General features: G+C 44.8%; 1 protein-coding gene across 2 annotated transcripts in view; it reads left to right on the plus strand.

The window, feature by feature from the left end:
• Nucleotides 1-21,215, plus strand: part of LOC102696173 (calcitonin gene-related peptide type 1 receptor-like) — a 41,839-nt gene that overhangs the window by 16,594 nt on the left and 4,030 nt on the right. The window contains exons 2-13 of one of the 2 annotated variants that reach the window (XM_015344178.2): nt 4,550-4,649; nt 5,854-6,007; nt 8,121-8,228; nt 9,580-9,692; nt 10,022-10,113; nt 10,800-10,923; nt 11,682-11,835; nt 12,957-13,017; nt 13,979-14,045; nt 14,406-14,624; nt 16,379-16,420; nt 17,910-20,748. In XM_015344178.2, the coding sequence (XP_015199664.2) occupies nt 4,596-4,649; nt 5,854-6,007; nt 8,121-8,228; nt 9,580-9,692; nt 10,022-10,113; nt 10,800-10,923; nt 11,682-11,835; nt 12,957-13,017; nt 13,979-14,045; nt 14,406-14,624; nt 16,379-16,420; nt 17,910-18,176 (1,455 nt within the window). In that variant the 5' untranslated portion in view covers nt 4,550-4,595 and the 3' untranslated portion in view covers nt 18,177-20,748. Of the gene's footprint in view, nt 1-4,549; nt 4,650-5,853; nt 6,008-8,120; nt 8,229-9,579; nt 9,693-10,021; nt 10,114-10,799; nt 10,924-11,681; nt 11,836-12,956; nt 13,018-13,978; nt 14,046-14,405; nt 14,625-16,378; nt 16,421-17,909; nt 20,749-21,215 lie in introns of those variants that run through there. The other variant, XM_015344181.2, reaches the window with a different exon arrangement.

Consider the following 21,215-nt stretch of genomic DNA (forward strand, 5'->3'; position numbering starts at 1 on the left):
AATCTGTCCTTATAAGCTTGTGAGGAGTGAAAGCCAGTGTTCCCTCATGATATCAGCTGTGCTATACCCCTGGCCTCCTGGGGGAGGACTCTTTAAAAGCTTGGGTAATCACAGGCTCCACTGCAAAACCACTGTTACGACTGTAACGGAAGGCACTTTTTTGCACAGCACTTACAGTATGTGGAAATTCTGAACCTTTAATGGGGCAGAAATTACATTTTGAAGCCAGCTTACAGTCAAAAAGATTGACTTCTGGTTCCTATAATCAGTTTAATTGTACACATGCTGAAAGAGCTCACTGTTTGTCTTAAGGCGTATATGCCAGAATGTGGACAGCCAGGCAAGGTAAGGTTCCTGGCTCGATTGTCAAGTGGAAACGTTTTTCCTTGTGTATTCTTCTCGAAGAAAATTTTAATTTGTCATAAAAACGAATTCTGTGCTAATCTGAAACTCTCAAATTTGCGCTTAGCGGACTCTGCAATGAGAATGCCTAAGCCTAGTTGGTTTGGGTTTTTTTAAATGAGCGGTGTGTTGTGTTAACATGACTGGCCCTGTGGTCGGAGATGGATTTTCAAGAAACGCATGGCGTGCTGAGAAAAAAACTGCACTATTGCAGTGAAGCCTTGCTTGTGTCTAAAAACAAATCACATTGTTCAGTAGTCCTTACCTGCCAATTTGTTCTAGATCCAACAAGTGCTTGTGAAGTTGTCAGGTTACTACTTCTGTACTTCAAGATAACGGCAAACATCACAGTGACGCCCTGACTTTTAAAGGGTTAAAGGTCAGGAATATGTTTTTTCATTTGATTGGCCTTATATAACTGCTGTGGGGCATTACCAATGTGATGACACGCTCTTCTGATCTAAAAATAGTGTGCTGGCAGCAGCAGCAGCACCAGCATGAAGTACAGGGATTGTCATCTTTGGCTCTGTTGAAGTTGGCTTTGGTAAAGTTAAATGGCTTTTGCTTGAACAGGGGCTGTAAGTTGTATGCCTCCTTGTTTGTTTGTTCAGATGATTTTTTAACTTGCTTCTGGGTGATATCTGGATGTCTCAGTGCTGTAGCGCTTTAAAATTATGTGGATTTGCAGGAATCATTATTAGGCTGTATGAATGGCTGACCCTGCGCTCTGACCCCAAGCTTCTCTCCCTGTCTGTGTGTCTCATGGAGAGCAAGCTGGGGCATGCGAAACGAGAAATTGTATATGGCCAATAAAGTGATCTTATCTTATCTAGGGTTGACTGACATTATTTGCATGAATGACAAAAACCACACAACTGCTTCTTCTTCCGTATTTCAGCAAGATGCCCTAAAACAGCCTTGAGAAAAAGGAGGTTCTTTCTGTTAGGGCACTGTCCTAACCTATAGCATACCCTTTGTCTTTCTGATGGCACGATAGGTTTATCCCACTACAAAGTATATACTGTATAAATAAAAGTGTATATAAATTTGTAAATTACACAGAAAACAGACTGTGAAGTTTTCCTTCTCTGCCATGTGACAGATACACTGAAATGTTGTATAAAAACACAACAAATGAGTATTGGAAGGAATAGAATTTTGGAAGCAGATTGTTTCTGTTACAGATCAGAACACGTGGTGGTCAAATAACAAATATGGGGATTCTCTCGCATTGTTGTACAAAGTCTGCCTGCATCCTCTGTGACATTTTACTGTAGTCATTTTATGCCCAGAATGCATCACATTCTTTTGTTTCATGGCGACCGGTGCTTCCAGAATCGTATCCGTTTTGCAATCCCCAGCCCCCAGGACCAGCTCAGGATGCGGCGTTCCTGGCTTTCCTGTCCAGAAGAGGAGCATTTCCAATGTCATTCACAGGGAATTCAGAGCATTAATCAAAGGGAATTAGCAATTAGACAGCAGTCTATTTATAGACGCCTCCTGACATTCTGTTGTGTGGACAAGATGAAGCCTCTGACACAGAAACCGAGCAGATCTGTGCAGCCATCACAGTTCAGCCCCTCGAATTAGCTGCGACCTGTACTCGTTGTCTCTGTCCTCTGGCCAAGTTAACAGTTTGACTGGGTTTTTCTAATAATCTGCTATTAAAGATTTTGCCACTCAGCATTTTTACAGTTTTCCCCTGATTTTTATTGCTTATACAAATCAAATCCCATTTTCATTTTCCTATTCTTTGCACCACCATCCTGCTTTATGATTGACCAGGTTTTACTATAGTTTTACTGTGTTTACTGTGCTTTTGCCACATTAATACTGTGTTTAGTGCTTTCCCTTGATTTCCCTATGCTCTGCTATCTTTTGCTGTGTTTTTACATTGGTTTCAATGTGCTTTAATGGAATTTTGTCTTATTTACCATTCTAAACCTAAGTGAGCATTTTTTCAGAGAAATAAATTCTTAAATTAAAGTAAATAGGAGGACTCAATCAGATTAAATTAGCCATTAAAAGTATTTTGCTTGATGGAGAGTTAGATTTTGTGTTGTGGCAGGGACAGGTTTTAGTAATAAATGTCTCTTGCTTTGTCTTTTGTCCACATTATGTTGGGTAAATTATCTTAACCCTGTTTGGAACAAATATTCTGTGTCCTACAGCAGCTTAACAGATAGCTGTCAGTATCATAAAAACAGTTACAAAGGAGAGAGAAGTCCATTCTGTCCATCTAGCCTGTTTGGTAGTAGTTCACTGATCCAAGGAACTCATCCAGCTGTTTCTTGAATAGAGGCAGGGTATCAGGTTCTACATCATGGCTGCTTGCTTGGTCCAATTTTGCACCTAGCTTTGAGAATTGCCTCCTGTTCTCATTTTTAAGTGCATCAAAAAATAATGGAGTTCTTATATGTTGATGTGTTTGCAAGAAGATCAGTATTTGATTTGGCATCCCGTAGTTTATTGTCTACAGTAGCACCCATTTGATTATTTACAAAATGTCCCAGTTCAGCAGTTCTTTCCAGTCTGCCCCTCCCGGCTCGCACTACCACCACCAGCATAGACAGAGCTCCACCACCACAGGCGGGCTTGACAGTAAAAGATGGAGGCGCTTGTGTGAACCAGAAGAGAAGGCCAGTTCCTTCCTGTTATTGTAAACTTTTAAATTTGCCCTTAATCCTGTGTTTATAATGAAGCCAAGTCATAAACCATGGTTTCCCATTCACTGCTGCCAGGTCCGCGCCCCGACACCAGGCTCCGAGCAGCAAAGAGAGGGAGTGAAAGACTGAGGGAGACTTGCTCCTGCAGATTCTGGAGTTTGGACAGGCCCCCCGTGGGTTAACGTCTCCAAGAAATCAGTGCAGTGTGTCCCCTGTGACAGGACATCTGACCTTCTGTTTCCATGAAATTTTATTTACGAGCAAAACAACAAAAAAGGCTTGTGGGGCTGTAATCATCAGACCACAAGCAATTTATTTGCCTGAATCCCTTTTCATTTAATTTAACTGCCGGTCTCAGGAATTTCTCCTCTTAACCCTCTTAACATTGTGTGTTCTCTGATCTGGCATGGACCTTGTCTTCTGCTCCATTTTAGAATTAAATGAAGTTTTAATTATTAAAAAAAAAACAGATAATAACACCTGAAAACAAAAACAGATCACTGAACACATTTATTGCATAAACCAAATGTTGATGCACGTCTGCTGGACTGGCAGCAGACGTGCTCGGGGAATGCAGTGGTTAGTTAAGGCCTTTGTGTAGCATTGGCACCAAAACTGTTCTCACTCATACGCTCCTTGTAGCAGTGAAACCAGCATGTACAGTACCAACCTGTGACCTGAGGATTTAAGAGTCTGTCGCTGTGCATGTTCTCTCTGCAGAGTGTGGACAGGAAATGACCCTAGCGCAATGCAGATTGGACGTCTGCAGCTTGAAACACCCCGAAGTGCACGTAGAGCTGCAATCTGAATGCGTGGTTTTCCCTGCCCCCCAGCCCAATCGCTGTTAGGTCTTTAAAGCAGAGTGTGGGGTCACTCTGGGAATGTTGTTTCAGCAAGTTTCTATTAACTTTGACCTTTAAGGAGGGAAGGGGGGTGGCTGAACCCAGGAGGAGTCGGACTAGGGAGACAGACACGGAAACGGCTCCAGAATCCCATACAGATGAAGGACGGACATGTCGGGCTCTGTTTGCTCTCAGATGGGGGTGTAATCTAAACAAACAGAAAGCGCTGGGGCAAAACAGGATGCGCCATGCAAGAAGATCACTTTTCTATAAATTCTAAAGTGTTTTGTGCAAATCTTGAATATCTGTCACAGAAAAATATATTTTCTGTGAGGATTTGGAAATATATAACACCAGAATCTGTCTGCATTTGTAGTGTTACCCCTATGATTCTGTCTGTTTTCAGTGTGGTACTACCGTATAATTCTAGGTGAGGTACATTCTAGGTGATAAGGGTCTAAATATTGTATTTCCTCCTGCAATAAGTGTTGTTTTTTTCTTTCTAAAACCTATTTGCTTCTGGAGTGGAAACGTGACAGTGAGTTTGTTTGTCGCAGCTGCAAAGTGCTTTTGTTTTCAAAACGTGGCGTCGATGAGCGTGCCGGCGTGCTGAGCGTTTGTGCCCTCTCTCTCTTGCAGTCGGCTGACCCCTGGCCCCAGTGAGCAGGCCCCTGTCAGCAGAACCATGAGGATGGTGCGGGTCTTGTTGTGGGCACTGCTGATGTCACTGCTGGCCGTGGTAAGGAAATAGAAATCCAGCTGTAAAACCCCAAAGCTGCCGGGCTGCGGGGAGTCACTTTCTTGGTCGTTTTGTTGTCTTTCTGGAATGCAGATCTACATTTCCATTTACACAACAGCATGACTTCTTTCATCTCTACCACATACAGTATATACTGTATGGTTGCATTCTGTACATATACAGTACATGTAACGTGACTTAGGCCTTTCTTGTGAGTAACGTTTCTGTTACTGACCTAAAAGCACTGATTACTCAGTAAGAGGTGTGATCTTTGCATCAGTGTGAAGCTGATCAGGCCAGTGGACTAGAGGATAATAATAATAAGAATTATAATAATTGCTTACACTTGTATAGAACTTTTCTGGACACTCCACTCAAAGCGCTTTACAGGTAATGGGGACTCCCCTCCACCACCACCAATGTGCAGCCCCACCTGGATAGGATAGTGGGGAGGGGCAGGCCACAGAAGATACAGTAACTAGTGGAGAGAAGAGGAAGAGGCAGAAGTGGGAGTCCACTCCTGCACGCTGTGGTATGGATGAGGGAGACAGGAGGTGTATCCGCTGGACTCGAGAGACACAGACCTTTTGATTATTTCATTATTACAATGATCTCCAACCCTGCTCTCCCGCCAAAAATAATAACGCAGCTAAGTGCAAGACAGGAAGGTGCGTTCCAGAAAGAAGTGTGCTTCCATAATGATACAGACAGATTTCAGTTACAGTTCCTCTGAGTGAGGGTTCGTGTTGCCTGCCTAATACATTCCTAGCATTCTTAGCATTGACATCATCTGCTAAAATAACATAACACTCTGCTTCTGTTGCTGCATAAGACATAACATAATATAGGGTTCATAACACTGAATAAAATGCATGTTACACTATGTTTTACGTTTAGATCTTTAGTTTGGATGTGGATTCGAATTTGAGTTAGTATGAAAATGTATGCATCTGTCTCCTGGAATAATGTTCTTGAAGGGTTGTGAATATTGTGACAACACGTTACAGTGCATGGCCTATAAAGAGGTCATTAAAGTAGTTGAAGGGAAGTTTTACGCAAATTACTAATCCTTTCCCCATGCACGTGTATACTGTATATGGCAAATAAACTCCCCTCTCTCCTCCCGTTGGCTGTTTGCTTTGCCTGAGCCTCGTGACACAGCTGTGGGACTCTGAGCCGTGTTTCTCTCCCCATGCTGCTGCAGGTACCCATCTGTGCCCAGGTGACAAACGGAGTGCAGCCTCAACAGACATTATCCCCTGACTCCAGTGATCTGGGGGTGTCCCGGGGGCAGATCCTCACTGCACAGTTTGAGTGCTACCTGAAGATCTTGAACGACCCCCCTTACTCTGGAAGTGGTGAGAAACCTGTCGCCTGCTGTTGGCAGTAGAGCTGGATGGCACAGACTTCCACATTTTTAGGAAGTGCTGAAAATGAGGAGCTGGCAGGCGAGAATTTGGTCGAACCGGTTTATTGCTTTCCTTTTGTGCGAGGCGTCGGGTAATGTTGTGTCCCGTGTGGTTCATTGAAAGCTGTCTTGATGAAAATATTTTGTGGAGTTCACTGGGGCTAACATGCAAAACTCCAAATATGAAAATAGGTGGAGGATTCGTTGTCTGCCTTGCTGGGTGAAGCAAAGTGCTTTCATTCTCTTCCCAGAATGTGCCTGTTGATCAGTGTGAAGGGATTACACTGTATTCTTCTTTATTACCCAGCAGTGGCCTCCATCAGCATCACTTTGGATAACACCGTCTGAGTACTTGAAGAATGGTTTCAAGCATCAGTCATTTACAGATCATAAATGCACACACACCTTATATGCCATGTGCTTTTATACTGCCAGATGGAGGGAGATGATGAGAACAGCATATCTGTTCCGCTCATGCAAAGTTAAATTATTTACTGTTTCTATTTCGATTTATTTTTTACCTTCCAATAAAATCAGTCATGGGCTGAACACAAGTCACAGTTGGCCAGATCATTAATGACGTCAGTGTCAGTAATTTTTCAGTCACGGCCACGGCTAGAAATCCCAGTGTTTCCTGCCCTACAGTATGCTGCCCACCGCTGCAGCAGTGCTCACAGATTAATTGGGCAAATTGCAGAACGCCATCTGTCGAGTTTTCAACGGCGCCTGACTGGGCACGAACATGACCTCGACCCGTAACGTAGGCTTGATCACTCATCTGATGATGTCTAAGGCGTCTTTCTGAAACTCCTGGGGTTAAATATTGTAGAAGGCTCTGTGAGAACCCCTAAAGTTGGCATGTTGCCGTGTTAGTGGCGAGCCACAAGGGTGCAGGCTGGCAGGAGTTCTGTTACGGGAGCTAACCTGCTGTGGTAAAATGTACCACAGATGGAGACACCCCTAGCAACCATTAATGACGTCATTCGTGCACCTTTTTTACCACAGTTAATGAGCGGCTCAGAATAAAGCCTCCCAGTTGTTGCCACCCTGGCACTGGAACAAACAAGCTTTTCTGTGCCAGCATTATCTCACCATCCTAAAGACACTGAGGGGGAAACAACAGCTCGTAAGGGGAAATGGGCTGTGTCTCCAAGCTGAGCTGCTGCAGTAATCAAGTAAAGATATTTAAAGTTCACGATCCCAACAGGGACTTGCAGACTTCCTTTAATTGTTTATTTCTACTCAGCGGAGGACAATTCACGTTCTTGAGCTTACACAAAGAAACCCAAGGCTCTGCCCAGATGTTTTGAGGAAGTTATTTCTGTGAGAGTTTCCTCACCTACTCATTGATACTGTATGCTTCACAACTCAAATCTTCCACCAAACTCTGTGAGTGAGTAACTTGAAGATCTGTAAGCCTTGGTTTTTAGCTGTAAGAGGTTCTATTTGCTGTGTACATACAGTATATAGATTGCACTGTTCTGGTGTTGCGTCCGTGGGTGTTGATGTTTTGCTGTATGAATGAGCAGTAAGTGAGGTGCTGGGGGAGATACCAGGGTATTTGTGTTGACAGGGACAGAGTGCTGGGAGTGCCCACTAGTGAACTGGCTCCTGGGTGCTGGGCATATCAGTGATGAATTCAGACATCAGGCTTCTTAGATAGCAACGCCCTTCAGCTCCAAGACTAATGTCGGAGTGTTTGGTGTTGTTTTAAAAGTATGTTAGGTTTATTTTATATAGTACAGTTTTCTGGATTATAGTACAGCTACAGTATAGAGCCAACATCTGGGTGCCCGTCTCCTCGGTGACATGTGTAAAGGACGATAGAATTTCCGTTTTGTAGACTCATCTGGTGTGTTCAGGCCTCAGGTGTTCAGCAGGGCTGGGCCTGGTCGGTGCCGGGATGGCAGAACTCTAAGGAAAACCAGGTTGCTGCTGCATGCAGTATTGGTGGACCAATAGGTGGCGCTCCTGCCTCTGGACCAGAATATCCAAATCAAAGCCACGTTGCATTGACGGGGGACACTGGATAAGGACAAGGAATTTTTTTATTTTCCCCGCAGATCCCTACTGTAACCGCACATGGGACGGCTGGCTGTGTTGGGGGGACTACCACCCGGGAACGGCGATGCAGCACTGCCCGGAGTACTTCCAGGACTTCGATCCCTCAGGTCAGTGACCTTTCCCTGTGCCCTGTCACCTCCCCTAAAGCCCAGCCCGCACAAGGACATACAGTCAGGAGACACCTTCATTCCTGCTGCCTGCCTCAAAAGTCCACAAATGCCTGATGCCACTGGACAATGCTGTCCTTACAAACTTTGTAAAAGAAGGTGGAAACGAAGAGACCACACTGTGTGAATAATGTTGCTTTTTATTAGCCCCTACACAATTTCTTGCATTACAAATTCATCTTTTCATATACCCCAGCTTGCTCTCCATGAGACACAGACAGGGAGAGAAGCTTGGCGTCAGAGCACAAGGTCAGCCATTGTACAGCACCCCTGGACCAGTTGGGGTTAAGGGCCTTGCTCAGGGGCCCAAGGGAGTAGGATTCCTCCACCGGCGGCGGGATCTGAACCGGCAACCTTCCAGCCACAGGCACAGATCCTTAGCCAGAGAGCCACCACTCTGCCTGAGGGATAGCTGATAAATTGTGACTAGAGGGGACTACAGTATATGTTCTGTAAATAGGGTCATCTCCCAAAATCATGTGGCCTGCAATCTCACGCTTGCAAAGTCTCTTCCTGGTTGGTCGGAGGCAAGATGTTTTCTGCAGTTTTGCCCAAAGTAGAAGCCAGGGTCTACTCAGGGAAATGTTTCCATGTTTCAAGAAGCATGGAAAACAGCAAGCCTTTATGGGAAAACAGTTCATCTGGACACATGTTTCCCTGTGTGTGCTGGGCTTAAAAGCTACTAGAGACAGAGAGGGAGAAGCTATCTAGTAGGCTGCAGCAGCTCAGGTGATTGCAGCCTCAAATCAGGTGTCACAGCCCTAGCTCCCTTTGTGCAAATGAAAAAGAACAGCAGCACGTAATCTGGGTGCTGAAATGTGTTGACCAGGACTCTCAAGTTTAGTGCACATTACTGCTGCTCTTAAAAAAGACATGACTTTTCTTGCATTGATTTTAATGATTTCCTGTTGACGTACAAAGTCACTACCCTGCCTGGCCTTATCTGGTTAAGATTTATTTTTGCTTTCTCCTCCCGCTGAAACTTATGTTTCCTTAAGGCCCAAGGCTTCTGGCCGGAGTCAGTGGGGTGATTGAAAAATGCGTCTGGTCTTCTTGTGTTTATAATCCGTGCACACGGAACTCCCTCCTTAATTATGCCAAAGTTTCTATAATCCATCATAATGACATCGGTAGCCGTTTCTAAATCTCTAGTCTTATCTTTTTGTCTTGACGTTCTGTCCTTTTCTGGCAAGTGCCTTCGGGTGTGTATTCTATTGTTCTACGTTGTCCAGCCTTGCAGCGGTCACAGGCCGACCAGTGGCATTTGTCCATGTTGGTCCTCTCCCTGCAGAGAAGGTGATGAAGGTCTGCAACCAAGATGGCCAGTGGTTCCGGCACCCTGAGAGCAATCGCACCTGGACCAATTACACTCTCTGCTCCGCTTATACTGAGATCAAGCTCAAGGTGAGGCCTACTGAGTCGTGCCTGAGAAAGCTGCTTTCTCAGCCTTGCTGTGCACTCTTTGAACTTTGCAAAGGACAACATGCAAGCTTTAACATACATGTAAGAAGCATGTACAGTACATGTATTTAAATCAAAACCAGTTTTTGATTTTGGGCTTGGGTGGGTCTGTTCTCTGTATTTACAAGGATTCTGTTTTAATTCACTTCTTCATTATTGATGTTTTAATGTGACAGGGTGCACTGTATGTGGGAGTATTTTTATTTCCAAGCGTTGTGCAGGCTTGTTTGTTGTTGTTTTTTTGTTCTGACTGTACATGCTCTCTTCCCCAGACAGCATACCACCTGTATTATATGGCGATAACCGGCCATTGCCTGTCGGTGGTGTCTCTGCTGATCTCTCTCTTCATCTTCTTCTACTTCAAGTGAGTCTGCCCCCTCTATCCCCAGCTTCAGAACACTATCCATGATGCCACATTACAGCTGCAGACATCCAGTGGAGGCAGAACTGGATGGTCTAGACAAGGTGTAGCTGGGAGGGATTCTACAGTCTAAACTACACCTTAAGAACATAAGAAAGGTTGCAAAACAAGTGGGAAGGATTTGCCCATCTGGCCCTTGTGGTAATAAGTAGATAATTAACCAGGGATCTCATCCAGCTGTTTCTAGAAAGAAGCCAGGGTATCGACTTCAATGGTGTGAATGGTTAGTTTCTTCCATACTCTTGGGTAAAAAAGTGCCTCGTGTTCTTGGGTTGTAAATGTGCTTCCATGGATTTTCCATTTTTGCCCTCTGGTTCGTGTTTCACTGTTTTGTGAGGAAGTATTCTGGGTTGAGTAAACAGTGAATAAAAAGTTAGGTCCACCTTGACCAGCTTGTTTTCCGTACCTCATCCCAAGCCAGACCATTCTGGGTGGAGGTATGTTACACTAGATGTTTGCTTAATTGCTCAGTCCAACAAAGCACCTGGGCTTTCTCCTGTTTCCTAATTTGAAATTTGAAAGTCATTTACTGCGAGCAATGAAACAAATTCGGCAAACTAAAAATGGCAGTAATCAAGGTCACTCAAGCTGCAGATGTACCTCACACAGTTTATTTTTACTTTCCGCAGGAGTTTGAGCTGCCAGAGAATTTCTCTGCACAAGAACCTTTTCCTCTCCTTCATCCTCAACTCCATTCTCACCATGATCTCTCTCTCTGTGGCCAGCAACCAGGAGATTGTGGCCAGCAACCCGGTGAGAGCTGTGTTGCCCTACTACTCCACATCCCTGCCAGCTACAGAAATATTTCAGCTGCCCTACCTGCAGACCATTTTGCTGCCATACTAAAATGTGCAACACTTTTAATTTCCTCCTCCTTTTGTGCCTCCAGCTTGATATGCATCTTCATACTTTTCTATAGCGACTTTCAGCAAAGTCCGCTGTTCTCTGGAGCAAAACGTCTGCACCGCGAGGAGCGGTGTTGATTAGTGTGTTTCAGTGCTGTGTCTCGTTCTTCCCCTGTGATCACCTGTGTGAATCCGTTCTCCTGGCTCACATTCTGAATGGTCCTACAGTGAACAGTCAAAGTGACACCGGTTCTGTCTGTTCTTCCTTTTGGCCTCAGCTGCTGTGATAAAGTCCTGTCACTGTGTGCCCCGAGTGTGACCATTACGGTTCCGTGCGGTCTCGTGCCTTCCACCACCCAGTTCCATCCCGCAGCAGCTGGGGCACGAACCCAGGTCTCTGGCATAACGCAACAGGGAACCAACCGCATGAGCTAAAGGAGACCTCCCTCGGCCCCGGCAGCTGAGGTCCCTGCTACACGCAGTGAGGGCGATGACGTCACCGTATCCGAACTAGCTCCGCTACACCAGCACCTGTGCAGTGCTGCCCAGAGGAGCTCAAAACCAGATTGTGCCACGTGTCCCAGTGTATGTCATCCCCTCCCTACTCCATGTGCCCGTTTGTTTCTAAGCATATCCAATTCCTTCTGCGACTCTCTGTGGGAGCAGGCTGGCTGCAAGGTGCTACAGTTCCTCAACCTCTACACTACTGGCTCCAGCTACTTCTGGATGCTGTGCGAGGGGATCTACCTGCACACGCTCATCATCGTGGCTGTGTTCGTGGAGGAGCAGCAGCTGCGCTGGTACTACATCCTGGGCTGGGGTGAGTCTTACAGGGCGTTCACACAGCGGGACAGAAAGAGAGAGTGGAAAATGTGCAGTGGCATAGTATGGGAAACCACAAACATGTGTAAGCAGGGGGGATTTCTCAGCGACTGCATGTGTTTTTTGCTTGTAAATCTAGTAGTGCTCTCTTCCCAGCGCTACCAGAGTCTCGGGGCTCTAGCTTAAGTGTGGTGGGTCAAATAGGTCTTAATAACTTTCAGTAAGATAAAAGTTATTCTACAGTTAAATTGTTAAAAAAGTTAAAAGTTAAATTGAAGTGTGTTATTTCATGAGACATTATTTTGACAAATCATGTGAACCAGGCTTTTTGGAGCTAATTCATCATTTCCCTGTGGTCAGGGTTGAAGCCTAGGACACGTCCACTTGTTTTCAATGCAGTAGAAATAAGCTTTATTGGCATGGAATATTACACAGGTATCGGCAAAGCATAATTCAATATTGAACTGGATTGCAGGATATTAGCAGTGTGCTTGATATGTTGCAGTACACAACAACATATTACAGAGGTATGCAATGCAGTTTCTTTGTTTTATATTTCATGAATTAAGAGACTTAGATGTGCTTATCTGGGCAAAGCAAGCTTAGGATCTCGATTGACAGATTGAGAACTGGGGAAGGTGTGCAGTTCAATCCCTTGTGCCGTTTCCCTCATCACAACCTGGAGCGTATAACAATTGGGATTTTACTGGGATAATACTGTGTGTTATCACGAGCCTTTAAAATCTTTTTCCTGAGTACAAATCAGACTCGTGGTATTTTTGCTATAACAGGTACTGTTTTATCTCAGTGGTGCTGAATTCCTTTACTACAAAAACCGGTTAAACGGTGGCCGTTGTTTATGAAACGTTAAGAAATAATGCTAAAGCATAAAAGAAGTGTCTCATGTCTCATTTAATAAAAAAATCGACCGAGCACTATTAGAAGATAAAGTTGCTTTTTTTCTAAGCTTGGTAGCCATTTCATTTCTTTTGTATAGCTTTTTTAAAATATATCATTTGAGGGCAATGACATTTTTTGAAGGCCCATCAACAGTTTCAGCTCAGCCTCTCTTTGATGTTAAGGCTGTGTCTGTGATGGACTGTTCTGGTTTTCTTGTAGTTTTCCCTTTGGTGCCCACCACCATCCACGCAGTGGCCAGACTGAACTTCTTCAATGACAAGTAAGAATAACACGAGCTGCCTCAGCCCTCTCCGCAGTGTGTCTTTATATGGGGTTTATTGAACTAAAGTTCAGGAGGGATGACAACAACCACGCTCAATCATCCCCAGCCGTCAGTGATTAGCAATCTCTCCCTTCGTCCTTCCTACGCCGAATGCTATAAATCCCAAATGCGATATCTCCCTCTCCCTCGCGTGAGCCTTTTGCATCCCACCTCCACCCCAACTCCACCTCTGCAGCTGCCCCTTGGTTACCTTGCTTGGCGGGGTCCTGGGCCTCCTCGTCCTATGGCCAGGAGGTCGGCCCTCAGCCAAGCGGGTTCAGCCAAATATTCACTCCACAATAGTTCGCCACACTTTGATTTTGGGGCGTCGTCATGCCGCGTGAAATAACACACAACACCGAGAGCAAAACGGAGCAGGCACAAACCCTGTAGCTGGGAAGTTGTGCTTACCTGTATGTTCCATACTCCATACAGGGCCTGACACAGAAGCTCATGTAAAAAGCTAGTATTTGTGCAGTGCATTTCTGTTGGAGAGGGGGGCGTGGTTTCAAGATATAGCAAACACTAACTTACTAACTTGTTGCTGTAACTATTTAATGTAAAAACAATCACATTTCTCCGACTCTGCATTACTTCACTGTTGAACTTACCAAATCACTCACCACCTGCTGCCCCAACCTAATGGATGAGGAAGAGGAAACGACCTGATTTGAAATCACAGCACGCATGGCAATCTCAAGCATGGTCACTGGTGTCTTTATTCTAATGCATTAAAAATTACCTTATTACCCTTGAAGCTTTCTGCTTTTTCAGAACAGCATTCATTGTGAAACAGTTTCTGGCTGAGTAGTTTGTTTTAGCTTTATTGCATTGAAACTCATGCCCTGCTCTATTTGCATATGAAAGATTATTCAACATCTGTTCTTCGTAGTATTTTTCTCTCTGTTATCTCCAATAGGTGCTGGATCAGTTCAAACACAAGCCTGCTTTACATTATTCATGGGCCAATTCACGCTGCTTTAGTGGTGAGTCATCAAACCACTGCACATTGAATGCAGAGTAATTAAAGTAACCATTGGGTTCCTTTTTCCTTGTACACCGTTATCTCCAGTGCAGTATTAGAGTAATAAAGAGACCTAGAAAACCAGCAGACACAGTGGCCCTCCAGGACTGATCTCTGTTTTTGGTGCTTTAAAAGACTTTTCCTTCTCCCTGGCACAATTTATGTTTCTTTGTAAGGCAAAGAAATTCAGTACAATGCGTGTAATCAGTGGTTAATAATAATATTAGTTTAATTTATATGACAGCTAAAAGTAGCATCTCAAAGAGCTTTACAGAATGAACTGTATCACAGCAGATTGGCCGTCTCTCTCGTTGTCCTGCAGGTGAACCTGTTCTTCCTGCTGAACATCATGCGCGTCCTCATCACCAAGCTCAAGGTCACCCACAGCGCGGAGTCCAGCACCTACATGAAGGCAGTGCGCGCCACGCTCATCCTGGTCCCCCTGCTGGGCATCCAGTTCGTGCTGGTGCCCTGGACCCCCGAGGGCCGGTCCGCGCAGATGGTCTACGAGTACATCACGCACATCTTAATGCACTACCAGGTACAGCCAGTCCCCCTCTGCCCACTTCACTCAGCGCAGGAAGCAACCCCTGTGTCTGTTTCTTTTTTCATGTCATCTCTGTTGCAGCATACTGTAGGATAAAGCAGGTCAGCCCAATCCAGAAGAAAAAAGTGTTAATTTAATTAGAAAAGTTAATAGCTGGTGGTACCAAAGATCGGCACTGCACTGGCACCATTCACCTTAACCCTGTTTTGGAGGATTATGATATTATTTTCAACCTTTCTAGACTTTCTAGTTACTGTTTGTCCTAGCACTGTACTGGCCTCTTTTTAATGGTTTACATTGCCTGAATGAGAACATTAATGAGATGTTCTGCAGGTTCCTAGGCTGTAGACAAAATTAAGTCTCATCCACAGTGAAACCACAGGAGGACGTATACTGCGACTTCTTTACTCTTTTCTTAGTTTAAACCTGCTGATCTCACTTTCTCACATCCCTTTCAGTGTCAGCATGTTCTGCCACGCTGTGCTAACCCTACACGCAGCTTCAGAATTCTGTCTGAAGCTTGTGAATTCAGTCTATGTCCGTGAAACTGACTGGTCAGCAACATTGATGCATGACATCCTACTTTTTTTGCTGACAATAATAAATGTGAACTTTGCAAGAAGGCTGCCAGCCCTGGTCCCAGCTTCACTTTTTCACTCTTTCGGGAATGTGGAATTGTCAATTATTGTTGGATTCCCCGGCTGTGTATTTTCCACTTCATGACTCCCAGCTGCGAACCCCGCACACAGGCGAGAGCGAGGAAGTGCAGGCAGACTCCTCCACCCCGCCCACCTTCGAGCCACGCGCCTTTTAACACTCCACAGGCAGCATAGCGCCACCTGGAGGAGAGGCACGTCCATCACTGACAGCACCCGGGAGGGGCGTGGCCTTCAGCGGCCATATAATCCCACCCCACCCTACCCTCTGTGTGCCACTGTTTGGGGAATCACAGCCAGCTAGTAGCGTGAACCTCTGATGTCTGATAATAGAGTTCAGCCTCTGCTTGGGCAAGCACCTTTATTGGCTGATTTATGCAGGAGGCAGAACATTAATGCTCATATAGAAGTGTCCAGTGCCAACAGCACCCCCTACTTTTCTTTGGGCCTCACAAATGCAGCAGGGCAGAGGGCTCTTACTTCTTGTGCACAGGTTTGTGCACAGGTCTGAAATCAGATCAGAATATTTTAAATTTGTAACCCAGTTTTGCATGTTTTAGTTTTAGACTCAAGCAAAAAGCGGGCTGATCATTTTTACAAACCCGTGACAGAAAAGGTGTGTCACAAATGAAAAAAATAAAAAGCCACATATATATCCTCTTGTGGTGTGTGTGTGGTGTAGCACGATCGGTGTACACACATCAGGCAGGAGGCAGTTCACGTAGAAATGGCGTGTGATGTGTGCTCAGTTGTTCATGTTGAACTGAACATAAAAATCAAAAACCTCTGAGAGCCAATGAGAACGAGCTCTGTGTTTCGCTTTCATCAGTTCCTGCCAGGATAAGCTGCAGGCTTGAAGGGTATGTGTTTGATTTGTAATATCAATACTAATATGCTTGAAACTGTGACATGTTTTTTTGGAGTGAAGGGGATGGTGTGCCACACTTTTTTATGTTTATGCCACTGTTCTCTGGGCCTGATTACTAGAAACACTAGTGCAGAAGGAAGGTGCATGGTCTGTCAGAAAGAGGAGGGTAAGGCAGAGCTAATTGTACAGCTGAACACACAGTATAACAACCTCTCTCTCTGCAGGGGTTCATGGTTGCAACTATATTCTGCTTCTGCAACGGAGAGGTAAGAATCCCCCCGGTACAGCTATCTATTAGATGGCATTGTGGCTGTGTCTGAATTAAACCCTGTGGGGGCAAGACATTGGCATGGGAAAAAAGTAGGTTAGTGAGTGTACGCCAAGGTAGATATTTTCATTACAGGTTGAAAGTATTATTGAGTCACAAATTTTAAAAAAATGTTTATAGGAGGAGAAAAGGAAGTGTGAACCAGCAATGTCTTCACATCCGCTGTCCCTCCCACTGATACTGTATATCCCCACTGGGCATGTTGATTGTAGTCGTGTTACAGCATGTACAGTATATAGTTTTTGTACCTGTCAGTTTAATCCTCTGTGGAGTCATGTCCTAAGCGGAGAATGCTTGGAATGGGCCAATGTTGTACTTAAACACTGTCAGACAACTAATGCATCTAGTGCATTTCAATATAAGGAGAGATAGCAGATAACATAATCTACCAGTCAGGTGTTTCTTCACCACTCTTCCAGTTGGTACCATCTTCCCTGAAAGACACCCTGTATCACATTTATTTACTTTGCAGACTTTTATCCAAAGCAACTTACGTTAGTAATCATATCCGGACACGATACCAAGGTTGTATATAACAGTAGCATAACACAATACTAAAACCGCAGAAAACAGTCATTGTATTGTGATGTGCCAGGATTTTGCTCTGTGCTCAAAAGCTTCAGTGCTGCTTGACAGAAAGGAAGTAACATAATGGAAAGTTCAGAACATACTGTAGGGTTCGGTCAAGGGACTCTGGGATCAGGGACCTGAAAGGGTGGGTTCTCAGCATCTTCTGGAAGATAGTGAGTCCGTGGTTCTGACTGCAGTGCAGATCAGGATGGAACGATTATTTTCGAAAGATGCCACTCAAGGACTGGCCCTAGTGGGTTGAATGCTACAGAAATGAGATGGGAGGCAAATCAGGGAAACACTGGTGTTGGTGTCGTTTGCCAGTGGGCTTCAGAGCATTGTATGAGGCAGATTTGCTTCCCCGATAAGACAAGGAAGGGTTGAACTCCAGTTCCTAAGGGTTCCTCAGGGTACACTTGGCTTCCAGACCTTCCAGTTCCCTGCCTGTTTAACAGGTGTCTTACTAATCGCAAAACCACAACACTTCAGAAGGTGTTTTTGTCACACCTGTACTTTCAGATTTCAATTGACTATCCCTCGAACAAAAGGTGCCCATGTCGTCTTCTTCTTCTTCTTCTTCTTCTTCTTCTTCTTTTTCACAGCCTTAGTCCCAGACTGTCCTGGGGTCAGCTGCTTTGGTTGCTCTTCTCCACTTGTCTCTGTCGAGCACATCTTCCTCACTCACCCAAAAGGTGCCCATGTGATCTTCTAAATTCGTCGAAAGCTTACAGTAGGTCACAACACAGTTGAAAGAACCTAGCAGGACTCCAGGAAGTAAGTCGGACACTCCCAGGCATGACCTTCCAGGAAAGCTCTTCCGGGGCTGGCTGGTTAAACAGCTGCCCTCTCCCCCGCAGGTCCAGGCAGCCCTGAAGAGGAAGTGGATGCAGTACAGGATGCAGTGCAATGGCCGGCTCATGACGACTGACTCGCACTCCAACTACCACACCAACTCCTCCATCACCGACATGAGCCGGGTGACCGTCGGCCCACCCCCCAGCTTCCCCAACACGGCCCCCCACGAGAGGCAGGGCGGGAAGAGCAACGGCACGGCCAACGGGCAGAGCAACGGGAAGGGCAGCTCCGCGGAGGAGATGAAGAGGCTGGATGCCACCCTCATCTGACCGCCGGCGCACACGGAGAGCCCCGGGGCCCGCGAGCACACTCGGGCGCACAGGCGAAGGCTCTCGTGATCTCGCACGCACACGTGCACGGGCAAACCTTTTTCCACACTCTATCCCTGAAAGCCCTCCAGCTATACAGCTACACCCACAGCCCTTATAAACAACAAGCACGGGCCAAGCTGGTCCAGCTGCCTGACTGCTTGTGCCCGTGATGCACTGACGCAGCACCAGCATCTGCACATCGCACAAGTTCAAAGAGGACGGTTCTCTGAATCTCTTGCAATTGCGCTGTCATTGTTTTCTGTGCCAAATGTACATAGGTTTTTCCTCCTTTTTGGAAGGTTTTCTCCTTTCAGTCAGCTTTCATTGGTTGCTTTTCTTGAGAGGACACTGGACCCTTTTCTGGAGAGAAGCCACTAACAGGCCACCATGTGACTGTGAAATTTAGCAAAGGTTCTGGGATTGTGCTTGTTGAACTGCAGTCTGCTGACTTTCGAACTCCACCTCACATAGGCATGAATGAAGACAGGTCTGTCCCAGTAAGGATGGAGCTACCAGTGCCTACTTCATATGTTTATGATATCCTAATATGGACTGCAGAGTTTGCATGAAATCTACCGTGCTCAAAGGTAATAGGCCACTTACAGAAAGTAAGTTACTATTGCTACAGCTGTTTCTTGCTGTATGTTTTAAGTTTTGCCTAGGAATCTTTCATAACCTGACATGGTTTAGTGTGAATGCAAGTAACCCTGAGTGCTTTTTTTATGCACCGAACTTGAAAAATTGTTGGGCTGGGTGACCTTTGGAAATGCACTAAAATGTGTAATAGAGTCTGTTTTGGGTTTCTGCCATATTTAAGCACTCTCTTTCACTTTTAAGGACCAAATTACATCTGACCAGATCTAGGAGTTAAAAGCATGTAAAAGCTTTCTCCTTTCATCTCTGAATGTGTGTGGGTAGCTACTGCAGTACCTGAAGCTTATGCAGCTTTCCCTGAGGAATGGCTCCCCCTGTAGGTGAAGTAAGGGATGGGCAGAGCAGACCTGTAACCCTGGCCAAAGTGGAGATTTCAGAGCTATCAGCAACACTCTGTAGGCTACAGTGACCTTGGGATTTCAGAAAACCCACCTTAAGGTTTCTTAACCAATCTTTTTTATGAAATTGATAAATTACTATCCCCCCCTTCCCCCCAATCTTCTGTTTGTTATTAAGAGACCTCGGGTTGATCACTCCAGTGTCCCCATTCATGAAGGGTCACTGCTTCTGGCTTCCTTTCTACCTCATTTGTCCCCTTGAACCCTGTTACCAGTCTGGGCATACAATCCAGCCAGCCAGGGTTGGCTTGTTCCAATACATGCCTTCATTAACCTTGGAAACGTTCAGGGGAATGGGTCAAAGTCATTGTCTCAAGAGGCATTGCAAGGCAGCCTAGATGTAAAATTTAATATCAAGGCATAAGGCAAATCAAATATCTGCACTAATGAAATTATAAAGAGTATATACATAAAAATTTTCAAATTGAAAATAAAAAGTGTCCATTAAATTTAGGATTCAGATTTCCCTAAATCCAGACTTTGCTGTCCAGGATGAGAATTGTCCTACCAGTCTATTTTACCAGGATCTCTGACTTTCCTTCTGTTCCTTCTGAAGGTGTCTCTATATGAGCAGATGCTCTCTACTGTATATGCTTTGCATTAAGAAAAAAGATGCTAAGAAATGATTATGAGGGATCACAGCAGTAGAAGAAATGCTAGATAAATAGAAAGATTTATTGAAGCGTCTCCAGCGTGATCTCCTGCTGAGATGTGAAGTGGAAACTGATGGCAGACATTTCATAAGCAGTGTAGGTAGGTAATCTCCGCATCTGAGCCACATTGGGTCATGGGGCCAGAGCTCATCCTGGTTTTCATGGCGTTAAGAAAAGGAGAAACTATGTCACCCCCCACTGTACTGAATGCTGGTCCTTCACAGGAAATATCCCCCATCATGTTGGTCACCTTTGATACAGCTGGGTCCCCAGCAGTGTAAATAAACTACCTACAACAGCAGGTCTACAGCAGTATAGCCATGACTCACAGGCACGTTCCTATTGAAGAAACAATTCTTGGAATGGAAGCGGTTTTCTTAGATGTCAAAGGGAGGACACGTATCATCCCACACCATGGTATGTCACTGGATTCTAGGATTCTACTTGTTTCATGCATTGTAGTGCAGTGTAATTCCTAGTAAAAGGTTGGAGATTCTAAGTGTCTGAATTATTTTACCACATGAAATGGTCCACAAAGGGCAGGAGTTTATAAAGCTATTATTGTGGTCTGCTCTCTCCTACGCTATGCTTAAAATTCAAGCTACCACCGTTTCTGTGAAGATGAATGCCGAGCCAACAGGGTAGAGCACTGTGAGGAGACAGTTTTCTTGATCCCCAAACATTCCCTTTCAATTGCTACCTGAGTAATGAACATGAAAATATTCCAACATATTTTTTTGTATTACAATGGATGTTGCTGTCATTATGACTTGTACTGTAGTGATTAATCACGAGCATAAATAAATACGTCAAAGAGCAAAAAGATCAGGTGGTATATTGTTTTTTATTTATGGATAAGGAGAAGGGGGAATGGAATTTTCCATTTTTTTTCTCCAAAATGTATGGAAGAGCTTAAGACCCCAATACAGCTCTTGGAACTGAACGAATACTTCAGTTTTCATGGCATGGCAGTCCTGTTTGTCCTGTTTGGAAAATGTCTGAATCAACTCGGTAAAAAAAGACTTTTTAAAACCTGCATATATTTCTAAACAAAATACTAAGCTATGAAATACATTTAGCATTTTAATATCCAGACAAAATGTGTAACTCTTGTGAAGTGTTCCCTCGGGTTCCTATCAGTTGAAAGCCTGGCCTTACGTATTGTAAAGCACTCTGGCTCCTGAAACTGGCTTCAACACAGATGTCATGAGTAGAGTTCCATTGGGTAGTTATTGCCGATCTTAACTGTTAGCAAGCTACAGTATTTGCTGAACAGTTACCAAGTGAGAGAA

The sequence above is a fragment of the Lepisosteus oculatus genome, chromosome 1 (assembly GCF_040954835.1).
Source record: "Lepisosteus oculatus isolate fLepOcu1 chromosome 1, fLepOcu1.hap2, whole genome shotgun sequence".
NCBI classification, from domain to species: Eukaryota; Metazoa; Chordata; class Actinopteri; order Semionotiformes; family Lepisosteidae; genus Lepisosteus; species Lepisosteus oculatus.